The sequence below is a fragment of the Microcaecilia unicolor genome, chromosome 6 (assembly GCF_901765095.1).
Source record: "Microcaecilia unicolor chromosome 6, aMicUni1.1, whole genome shotgun sequence".
NCBI lineage: Eukaryota > Metazoa > Chordata > Amphibia > Gymnophiona > Siphonopidae > Microcaecilia > Microcaecilia unicolor.
The window spans coordinates 276,504,959-276,517,178 of record NC_044036.1 but is presented as its reverse complement, the minus strand read 5'-3'; the positions used below and the strand labels follow the sequence as shown (position 1 = coordinate 276,517,178).

At 42.7% G+C, this 12,220-nt stretch overlaps 1 protein-coding gene across 1 annotated transcript in view; it reads left to right on the top strand.

Moving 5' to 3' along the window:
• Positions 1 to 12,220, top strand: part of GARNL3 (GTPase activating Rap/RanGAP domain like 3) — a 456,591-nt gene that overhangs the window by 284,454 nt on the left and 159,917 nt on the right. Inside the window, exon 5 of the mRNA XM_030207543.1 lies at positions 6,475 to 6,574. Coding sequence (XP_030063403.1) covers positions 6,475 to 6,574 — 100 coding nt within the window. The remainder of the gene's footprint in view (positions 1 to 6,474; positions 6,575 to 12,220) is intronic.

The following is a 12,220-nucleotide window of genomic DNA, read 5'->3' as shown; positions in this document are numbered from 1 at the left end:
GGTGGACCATGAAGGGCTGATTTTTGTGATCAAAAATGAAGGGGGCAACTCATGACAGCAACGGACAAGTCTCACATGAGAAAAATTAAAGAACTTGTAAAGAACAATCAGAGGATCACTTAAAACATTACATTTCAACACTGAAAACTTTAAAGGAATGATTGAGAAAAGTTTGGAAGCACAAAAAGGAAATTATATTGCAACAAGACAACGCTAGGCCCCACACAGCATGAAACACCACAGAGGCAATTGAGAAAACTAGACTCACCATCTTACCACATCCACCATACAGCCCAGGCTTAGCACCATGCAATTTCCATCATTTTCCTAAATTGAAGGAATACCTTCAGGGGCATCAGTTCGACTTGAATGAAGAGGTGGAAAGGCCTGCGAGCAGCTGGTTGAAGAAACAAGATGTGCAAGTCTTTTGCGACAACTTTCAAAAACTTGTCCGTTTTTGCAGAAATGTGTAGCATGGTGATGACTATGTAGAAAACTAAATATATGTTGTAAAAGGGCAAGTTTCAAGTAATATTTTCATTTTTTATTCATGACAATATCTTCATTTAAACAAAAGTTATGGAGATGGAGGTATTACTTTGCATTTAACTTTCATAGATGCATAAAAGTTCCTGTGTGCCTTGCAGCTGTATGTGCACTGCAGAAGTTTTCCCTTCATACCCTTTCCTTTCATGCTTGGTGGAAATGATAGGAGCCTGCCCAAAAAGGATTTGGGAGCAGTGGCAGGATCTAGAAGACTATCAGGCTTATTTTCGAAAGTGATCGCCGGCCATTTCCCGACATAAATCGGGAGATGGCTGGCGATCTCTCAAAAGCGGCGAGATCGGTATAATCGAAAGCGGCTTTTTTGACAGCATCGCCGCTTTCCCGTCGCCTCACCGGCGAAAGTTCAAGGGGGCGTGTCGGTGGTGTAGCGAAGGTGGGACATGGGTGGGCATGGGCATGGCTACCAGATGGCCGGCATTCACAGTTAATGGAAAAAAACGGCGTTAAGCAGTATTTCGCTGGGTTTACTTGGTCCTTTTATTTTCACAACCAAGCCTCAAAAGGTGCCCCAACTCACCAGATGACCACCGGAGGGAATGGGGGATGACCTCCCCGTAGTCCCCCAGTGGTCACCAACCCCCTCCCACACTAAAAAAATACAAATCAAAACCTTTTTTTACCAGCCTATATGCCAGCCTCAAATGTCATACCCAGTTCCCTGACAGCAGTATGCAAGTCCCTAGAGCAGTTTTTAATGGGTGCAGTGCACTTCAGGCAGGCAGACCCAGGTCCATCCCCCCCTACCTGTTACACTTGTAGTGCTAAGTGTTGAGCCCTCCAACCCTCCCCCCCCAAAACCCACTGTACCCACATGTAGGTGCCCCCCTTCACCCATAAGGGCTATGGTAATGGTGTAGAGTGGGGAGTGGGTTTGGGGGGATTTGGGGGGCTCAGCACCCAAGGGAAGGGAGCTATGCACCTGGGAGCTTTTTTTGTATTTTTTAAAACTTTTTAGAAGTGCCCCCTAGGGTGCCCGGTTGGTGTCCTGGCATGTCAGGGGGACCAGTGAACTACAAATGATGGCTCCTCCCATGACCAAATGCCTTGGATTTCGCCGGGTTTGAGATGGCTGGCATTTTTTTCCCATTATCGCTGAAAAACAAAACCGGCGATCTCAAACCCAGCGAACTCTGGCATTTGGCCGGGCTAAACCGTATTATTGAAAAAAAAGATGGCCGGCCATCTTTTTTGATAATACGGTTCCGGCCAGCTGTTGCGGCGCCGTCAAAATAGATCGCCGGCGACTTTCGATTATGCCCTTCCACGGCATTCAGTTGTACCTTTAACTGGTGGAAGAATTCCTAAAGTACTTTCCATCCAGTGCTGGGAAAACTGGATGTCTCTTGAGCAGTTAAGTTACATCCTAAATTCACTTTCTTTCTGAAGGCCAACATGGTGGTATTAGAATTAAAGTGCAGAGGAATGGCAAAAATTGTAGAGTAGGCAGCAAGACATTTCTGTAAAAAGGTTTTATCTGAGGTACAGTAAGCTTTTTCCCTCTCTCTGTTCCTTTCATCTTTGCCTTTGATGCTTAGGAGCCATTGCTGTGAACACACAGCCCACCTCAGGCCACCAGATAATCAAAGAGCATTAAAAAGGATTTAAAAATACATCTCTGAGGGGAAGGATCTTTGCTTTTGACTTTGGAAATGTCCCTATTGAAAGAAGACTTTGTTCTTTCCTGATGTATGGCAAAAGCTTGGAGGAGGGGGTGGGAGAGATTTCTATATGAATGCAAACGATGTGCAAAATATTTGCCCAGGTAACTTCTAGAATTTCCCAGAGGAATCTTACCTTTTCAAGAACTCCTACACAGGCCAGTTCATTTGAGTCTGGATGGAGTTGGAGGTATGCCAGGGGTGTGGTTAGATTAACTGGCTAGTGCTGAAATTCTGAAAGTCTGACTGGAAAAATGGCTATCCTAAAGCTAATTGGATACCTTTAGGCAGGGCTGCCAAGAGACAGAACTGGGCCTGGGGCAGGGCTGCCACAGCTGCCGCCCCCCACTCAGGCTGCAGCTGCCTCCGCCCCCCCCAACTCGGGCCACAGCCACTGCCGCCCCCTCCACATGGTCCACTGCACCCCCCCATTCACGTCGCTATCTTGTAGATTATCAACCTGAAGATGGGGTTTTAATACCTCAGCACTACGGCAGAGAAGACAATGCAACATGCTATTCATTAATGCGATAACCCAGGAAAACAATGAATGCATTGCAGCCTTTGTTCTTCTGCCTGCTCAGCTTATTTATTTATTTATTAGAATTTATTTACCGCCTTTTTGAAGGAACTCACTCAAGGCGGTGTACAATAAGAATAAATCAGACATGAGCAATAGGCAATTACAGCAGTAAAATATTCAAATAGCAATACGAAGTATGGCATAGTATACTACTTACAATGTCAACACAATACATAATAGAACATTTTAATTGACAGTGAAGGGTATAAGCAAAGATGGAAACATATAGATAGGTAAGAGAGTAAGAGGTCTGCAAGCTCTATCGAGCAGGGACTGTCTCTTTGTGTCAGGTGTTCAGTGCTGCGTGCATCTGGTAGCGCTATACAAATGTTAATAATAATAATAAAATAAGGTGACTAATTTAAAGAAAGGTGCACATGAGGTCAGAAAGATGGTTAAATATTATATCAGCTAGGGTAGGAGTTGATAAACATGTCCTGCTGCAGTATGTGCAGCCTGTTTCACTCCTTGTGTGTGTGAGTGAGATTAACAAGTTAGTTACTTCTTCCATTAAAGGCTTGGTTGAAGAGCCAAGCTTTCACCTGCTTCATGAAGTAGGGATAGTCTTGTGTTAAGTGGAGCCTTTCAGGGAGTGCATTCCAGAGTGTGGGGGCTACTCCAGAGAAGGCTTGCTTGCTGGTATCTCATTGTGTAATGTCTTTGGAGACGTTGCCAATGTGCTAACGCAGCAGCGGTGCCGGGCCTCCCTTGGAGGCCGGGCCTAGGGAATATTGCCTCCCCCAGCGGCCCTAACTTTCAGTGAGTGTATTCAGTAATCTGACTTAACTTGAATATTATACTGAATATCCAGGTAAATTATTTAGCTGGATAGCTTGTTTGGTTCAACCAGTTGTGTTCCTGTGGAATGTCAGCTCACTATTTTCAACATGAGAAAGAGAGCATTATGCTGTGCAGTGAGGTTAAGAAGCTGCACATGCCTTACTATGTAAAACCTAAAAATGTTTTCTAAAATATTTCCACTAATGTGTGGGAACAGAGAATGATGTCCAATATTAGATCTAATGGTTATAATAATTAAGTGGTAGCTCTCAGTACATAATGCCGTGGCCCCAACAGCCCTCGATCAGTTGGAGTTGGGAAATAATGAAAACTCCCAACAGTAGGCTCTCATTTCAGCTCCTGCACACATCTTTGAGCTTACCACTATGAGAGTGAATTATAAACGTGAGCAAATCAAAAGACAAATAATATTATTATTTCATTATATCTGTGCTCCACACATCAATGTCCCAAAATCATTTTCTGGTGATAAACAAATTTGCTGTAACACTTTGCATGTAAATATAGACATATTAGCAGTAATCCACAGGCTCCATCTTACAATTAAATTGCATTTGTCTTTCAGCATCATTGTAGGTTCACAGTACTAAACATTCTTTCACTGACTCTCTATCAAGCAGACATGCTTTTCCCTGGCCAGGTACAAACATTTAGAGGTCCTTTTACTAAGGTGCGCTGAAAAATGGCCTGCGGTAGTGTAGGCGCGGGTTTTGGGCACACACAGAATCAAAAGGCCTTTTTAAATTTTTTTGCCAAAAATGGACGTGCGGCAAAATCAAAATTGCCGCGTGCCCATTTTGGGTCTGAGACCTTACAGCCATCCATTGACCTAGCGGTAAAGTCTTACATGGTAACCGGGCAGTAATGACCTACGTATGCCACATGCCACTTGGTGCACGTTCGATATGCATGGTAGAAAATAAAAATTAAGCCGTGTGTATCGGACGCGCAGCAAAAATGAAATGACTACAAGAGCCATGTGGTAGCCATGTGGTAACTTCATTTTGGTATGCATTGGGCGCACATAAATGCTTACGCGGCTTAGTAAAAGGGCCCCTTAGAAAATTACTTGTGCAATATTGGGGGCATTTTTTGATATTAAGACCGGTTAGTGTTGGTTCTGAAATATCACAGTGAATGAGAAAACTACAGAACAAGGCCACATCTCCTTGTCTGTATTGAAATGTGCACCTTCAGAGAAACTATCTCTATATTATTTGCAACTAGTGGAATCATGCCCGTTTTCTCAACAAAGAAACGGGCCTTAGGAAGGCTGTTATATAAGCTTTTTTTTCTCTCTCTCTCTCCCCCTCCCCTCCATGCCCAGTGATTCTCCTCTTCCCTGCCCTCCCATCCGTGTCCCACGATTCTCTCCTCTACTGTCCTCCCATCCCATCCATGTCCATCAATTCTCCTCTGCTCTGCCCTGCCCTCCCCTTCCCTTCCTCCCTCCCTCCCTCTCCTCGATGTCCTGCGATTCTCTCCTCCCCTCAATTTGTACCTGAACGTTCTCTGGCTGGCTGGCACTGGCTTCTGTTCCATTCGTAACATCTCCTGACGTCAGCCAGCCTCCAGCATTCCATTCCCTCTCACTGTTCCGCCCTCTGACGTCATTACGTCTTGACGCGAGGGCGGGACAGTGAGGGGGAATAGAACGCTGGAGGCTGGCTGACATCAGGAGATGTTACGAACCCAGGCAGCCAGACATGGAACGTTGGAGATGCAAATTATTATATAGGATGTTTACAAATGAAACAAGTAACTATTGTTAAAGAGTATATATAACCAAAAATAAGAACCTTTCTCTAATAATTTGCAAAGGGCTATTAAGATACTATGAGGTCCTTTTACAAAGGTGAGCTGAAAAATGGCTTGCGATAGTGTAGGTGCAGGTTTTGGGCACGCGACAATCCATTTTTTAGAGGTCATCCCCAATTCTCTCCGGTGATCATCTGGTCATTTCGGCCACCTTTTTGTGCCTTGGTTGTAAGAAAAACAGGACCAGGTACAGTCGTCCAAGTACTCGTTAGGGACGCCCTTTTTTTTCCATTGTGGGTCGAGGATGTCCATGTGTTAGGCACGCCCAAGTCCCGTCTTCGCTACACCTCTGATACGCCCCCTTGAACTTTGGTTGTCCCTGTGACGGAAAGCAGTTGGGGGACGTCCAAAATCGGCTTTCGATTATACCGATTTGGACGACCCTGGGAGAAGGACGCCCATCTTCCAATTTGTGTCGAAAGATGGGCATCCTTCTCTTTTGAAAATGAGCCTGATAGTGTCTTAATAGTACTTTGCAAATTATTAGGGAGAGGCTCTTATTTTTGGTTACAAATGAAACAAGTCCCATCTGAGCCTGATGCCTGTACTGTTGGATATGCATACACAAATTTACAAAATTTTATCGAGATGAGTCATTCTAAGGCTGTTCTAGTGGCTCAATGAAAAGTGTTGTGCCTTGGTATTTTAAGATCTTGGGCTTGACCTAGAGGGAAAGGGGGCAGCTTTACTATCACTCAATAGTGGCATCTACTGGCTGGACATAGGGCCCATAATTGCAGTTTGTGGCCTCTTGCCATGGACTATCACCACAACGGTGTGGTACTTTTGAAACGGAGACATACAAAAGGGGAAAAATCCCCAGGTAACTGCAAGTGAAGGCTCATGGCACCATAACCCAATCAAGGCTATTCCAGTTGAGCTGTAAGACCAAAGAAGCAGAGGGAAACTACTGATCCAAAAGAAAACTGTCCATTCCTAATATGCCATTATAATCATTACACTTTTCTCTCTACTATCTCTCAAACCCATTGTTTCTCTGCTAGAGCAACTGATTTCATAATTTAAGAATATGGTGTTCTCTTTCAGAATACAGACTACACCCCAGGTACCTGGCGCAGAACAGATGTGCACTTGGAAAACCCTGAATATCATACCAGATGGTATTTCAAGTATTTTCTAGGAAAAGGTAATTACATCTTTGTGATTTTTTCCACTAAGGGGAAAGGGAAATGGGACTTGATATACTGCCTTTCTGTGGTTTTTGCAACTACATTCAAAGTGGTTTACATAGTATAGTCAGGCACTTATTTTATACCAGGGGCAATGGTGGGTTGAGTGACTTGCCCAGAGTCACAAGGAGCTGCAGTGGGAATTGAACTCAGATCCCCAGGATCAAAGTCCATTGCACTAACCACTAGGCTACTCCTCCACTCCTTAACATATTAAGGGCCCTGTTTACTAAACAGTGATATAGGCACATTTATGTTTTTAATGCACATTAACCATGTACACGCATTAACCATGTACGTGCCTACAATATTCCTATAAGCGCCTACATGGTTAGCGTGCACGCTAAGTGTAGGTGTGCTAAAAACACTAAAACCTTAGTAAACAGGGCCCTAAGTATAAAATAGTTATAACTGGACTACGACCTGGATAAGCTACAGCAGAGCTGTGAATCTGAAGACCTGTAGCCCAGCTACATCAACATCATTAAAGTGTAACAAAAATATATGTAAAAGAAATGTAAGGTGATATTTTTTATTGTGCTACCTTAACACATTTCAGGGGTGTGGTAGCCATGTTAGTCCACTCTTAAGGTTATCAATAGAAATCAAACAAAATAAAACATGGAAAAGAAAATAAGATGATACCTTTTTTATTGGACATAACTTAATACATTTCTTGATTAGCTTTCGAAGGTTGCCCTTCTTCGTCAGATCGGAAATAAGTAAATGTGCTAGCTGACAGTGTATATAAGTGAAAACATTCAAGCATTACTATGACAGTCTGACAGGGTGGGAGGATGGGGGTGGGTAGGAGGTATGCATGGGGACATCAAAGCATATCATTGATATTCTAACAGGATGGGTGTGGATAGGTGAGGGGTGGGGTGATCAACAGAGAAATACAGCTTTATGGTTTATAATGGGCTAGGAACCCCAGATCCTTGTTACGTCCTTTCTGTTGGGTGTTAAAATATTCAATCATTCTGACTTCAAAGGTCTTACGTTCTTGTATGGTTTTAAAGTTACCTTTCAGGATTCTCACTGTGAAGTCACTGGTACAGTGTCCTGGTCCTGTAAAATGCTGACCAACAGGGGTGGGAGCCCTACTGGCACCAGTATTGTTCATGTGATATCTATGTAAATTGAATCTTGTCTTAAGCATCTGGCCTGTTTCTCCAATATAGCATCCTTCATTACATTTTTTACACTGAATGATATATACCACATTGGAAGATGAGCAAGTGAAAGATTCCTTTATATTGAATATCTTTCCTTTGTGGATGACTGTGAGGTCCTGTGAAATATTTTGGCATAGTTTGCAACTGGATAAATTACAGGGAAGTGTGCCCTTCTGTTCCTTTTCAGTCTGTGATGGAAGTTTACTTCTGATTAGCTTGTGTTTTAAATTGGGTGGCTGTCTGAAGGCCAGTACTGGTGGGGGTGGGAATATCTCTTTCAGTAATTCATCCTCCTGGAGTATAGGTTGTAGATCTCTTATGGTTTTCCTCAGTTTTTCCAGCTCTGGATTGTATGTCACTACAAGGGGGATTCTGTCTGTGGATTTTTTTCTCCTTGTACTGTAGCAGATTCTCCCTGGGTGTTTTGAGGGAGGAGGCAATATTCTTGGAGATTATTTTGGGGTTGTAGTCTTTCTGTTTAAAGGATGCAGTCAGGCTTTTAAGGTGTCTGTCTCTGTCCCCTGGGTCAGAGCAGATACGGTGGTATCTTGTGGCTTGGCTGTAAATGATGGATCTTTTTGTATGTGAAGGATGGAAGCTGGAGTTGTGGAGGTAGCTGCATCTGTCTGTGGGTTTCTTGTATATAGATGTTTGTATACAGCCATCACTGATTGAGACTGTGGTGTCCAAAAAATTGACTTTTTCTGGGGAGTAGTCAATTTTGAATCTGATTGTAGCTTGGTATGTATTGAAGGCATAATAAAATTGTTTCAGAGTTTCTTCACCCTCCGTCCAAATCATAAAAATGTCATCGATGTACCGGTAGTATTTTAGAGGTTTGGTCTGGTGTGTATTCAGAAATGTCTCTTCCAGCTCAGCCATAAAAAGGTTGGCATATTGGGGTGCTGTCCTGGTGCCCATCGCAGTGCCCATTATTTGTAGATAGATATCATTGTTAAAGTGGAAGTAGTTGTGAGTTAAAATGAATTTGATTAATTTTGTAATAGTTTCTGGTGAGTATTGATGGTCCAGTGTGGATTTTTTTAGGAGTCTTCCACATGCAGCTATGCCATCCGCATGTGGAATGTTGCTGTATAGTGATTCTACATCCATCGTGACCAGAAGGGTGTTAGGTGGTAGTTGCTTGATATTTTTCAATTTATTCAGAAAGTCTGTGGTGTCTTGTATGAAGCTGTTAGTTTTGTGTACGAGAGGTTTCAGAATTCCCTCTATGAATCCAGATATTTCTTCCGTGAGTGTGCCAATACCTGATATGATTGGTCTGCCAGGGTTTCCCGGTTTGTGGATCTTTGGTAGCATGTAGAATGTGCCCACAGAAGGCTGGTTTGGTATGAGTTTCTTCAGGTGAGGTTGCGCTTGTGTAGGAAATGTTTTGATATGGTCTTTCAGCTGTTTTGTGTAATTCTGTGTGGGGTCTTCAGTTAGTTTCCTGTAGTATTTATTGTCTGAGAGCTGTCTGTGGCCCTCTTCAATGTATATTTGTATGTCCATAATTACCACTGTGCCTCCTTTGTCTGCGGGTTTGATGATAATGCGTTCGTTAGTTTGTAGGGTTCTTATGGCCGCTCTTTCTGGTGGGGTAAGATTGTACAGGATTCTCTTTTGTTTGTTGGGAAGTTGGGATTTCACCCTATGTCTGAAACTTTCTATGTAATTATCCAGCTTGTAGTTTTGTCCCTCCTGTGGGGTGAAATAAGTGTTCTTTTGTTTAAGACTGTATTCCGGTCTGTTTGGTGTCCCATTATTATAGAAATGTATTTTAAGGCGCATTTTTCTAAAGAATGTTTTCACTTATATACACTGTCAGCTAGCACATTTGCTTATTTCCGATCTGACGAAGAAGGGCAGCCTTCAAAAGCTAATCAAGAAATGTATTAAGTTATGTCCAATAAAAAAGGTATCATCTTATTTTCTTTTCCATGTTTTATTTTGTTTGATTTCTATTGATACACATTTCAGGGGAAATTCTATAAATTGCGATCAAAAATGAGCAACGGAAAAGGTTGCATTAAGTGCTATTATATACAGGACGTGTGCTTTTTACAGATTAGCATTTAGCACTGGTTTCCACGCCCAGAGAACAGACTTATGCTTGCTGGAACTACTACTACTACTTATCACTTCTATAGCGCTACAAGGCATATGCAGAGCTGTACACCATACACAAAAAGACAATCCCTGCTCAAAGAGCTTACAATCTAAATGAGACAGGTAAACAGACAGAACAATTAAGAGGCAAGGGAATTAAAGAGGTAGGGTACAGGGCAAGGGAGTAGTGGCTAGGAGTCAAAAGCAGTGTCAAAGAGGTGGGCTTTTAGCCTGGACTTAAAGGCGGCCAAAGACGGGGCTAGACGTACAGGCTCGGGAAGTCTATTCCAGGCGTGAGGTGCAGCGAGGTAAAAGGAACAGAGTCTGGAATTAGCAGTAGAGGAGAAGGGGACATGGAACCTGGTGTAAATCCCAGCGCCCAAGTTGGGTGCAGAAACCCAGTATTCTATAATGCTGTGCACAACTTTTGGAATGCCAATGACCTGCCTATGCCCCTCCTATGGCCATGCCCCCTTTTGAGTCACACACTATGGGGTCCTTTTACCAAGCTGCGATAAAAATGGCCCTGTGGTAGCAGTGGCGGCTATTTTTGCCGCATGCCAGGGCCCTTTTTACTGCAGTGGTTAAAAAAGGCCGAAAATCAATATGGCCATGTGGTAAAATTGTATTTACCTTATGGCCATGTGGGGGGGGGGGGGGGGGGGGCAGGGCGGGGGGAGGGGAGCATTTACCACCACCCATTGAGGTGGCGGTAAGGGCTCCTGTGGTAAGCCAGCGGTCATTACCGCCGGGTTAGGGCCTCCTGCAACCTGTCACAGAATCTATGACAAGGCAGAATTGTTGTATAGAGCCTGAGCTCTTTCATTAAAGCTTGGGGTCCATGGGTCAATTTTAGCAGACAATGGAAAAGGTGCCGGTACTCAGTACCCCCAAGTACCCCCTCAAAAAAAGCCCTGCAATTACCCAACATCTAAAATCTTAAAAGGAATGTGATTTAGCTATAGCACGAACCACAAGGGGTGCTCCTACTTTGTGCTGGGTTATGTTATGTCTATGTTCATTCATATGGATATTGAGCTTCCTAATGGTTTTACCAACATAGATCATGCACGGACTTCAGGATGTAAACTACAGACTCAGACTTGCAATTAGTGTGTGTCCTTGAATAATACATGTTTTTGTCCACAAGATTAACAAAGTTGTTCCTTTCCAATGTAATGTGGCAAGTTTTACAAGTGCCACATTTAAAATGTCCCTTTGGTTGTACAAATGTCTGATCTTGATTATTCAAAGATAACATAGCTGGACTCAAAATTTCCTTCATATTGCGTCCTCTGGAGGTCTGAATGAAAGGAATGAAATTCACTCATGGGAGTGTCAGTGAGCAGCAATGGGAAAATATACTTGGGAGTCAGTTAGTTCAAGCATTTGAAGGGGATGTGTAATGTTTTGAATTGGACCCTAGGCCAGAGAAGATCCTGCAAAATTGGTTTAATTTGGCCTCTATAAATAGTCTGACTGCTGTGCTCTGTAAAAGTCGGAGCCACTTGAAACTGTATTTTGAGATGCTATTGTCAGATCCCTGCAGATTCAGTGCTTAAATGATGCAGTGAGCAAACCTTTAAAAGAAAAGCTTTAGATAATTTCTTATTTGTATTGTTTTATGTCTTCTTTTGTTGAGCATACATAGATACCTGAAACCTTTTCAGGAACAGCGCTATTCCAAGGGCTGTATTTGTCAGAATACTCCTTTCAGCTAAAATAGCATGGCTGTATAATGAAGTAATGCTTTGTCTGGATCCCAGTAGGGTTAACTGAGTTAAATGTTGTTATCATTTCCATATGGCAGGCCTAAAAAACATTGCAATCACAGACTGTGCTCCGACATCTGGATATTTACCTCTAGGTGGTGTTTGGTGGATCCTTACCAGAAATTGCATAAAACTAATTCTGAAGGACAGAATGGGAGAAAATAAGAAAGTCCAAGAGACAGAAAATGTTTATGGTATTTGTTCTTGTCCCTTGATTCTTATGCTTCAGTTATACATCATCCTGTATTGCAATCTAGTGAAAGTTCTTTAATGGTAGATAACCAGTTGCTAGGCAGAATGTGCGATCATACTCAGGAAATGCAATACTTTTGACCATCTCTACCTGAAAGGAAATTGGAGTTCACTGCAGACGTCATTATATCTTGTATCTAATTAGTAGAATGTATCTCAAATAGCCCATTTATCTTTCAGCAAAAATTCATATCAGTGAGTGTAATTATTCCAATAACAAATTTGCAGAGAAATGTTCCTCTCAAGAGCAATGGCAGGTAGAAATCTTCCTTGACTAATAGCACTCAAAACA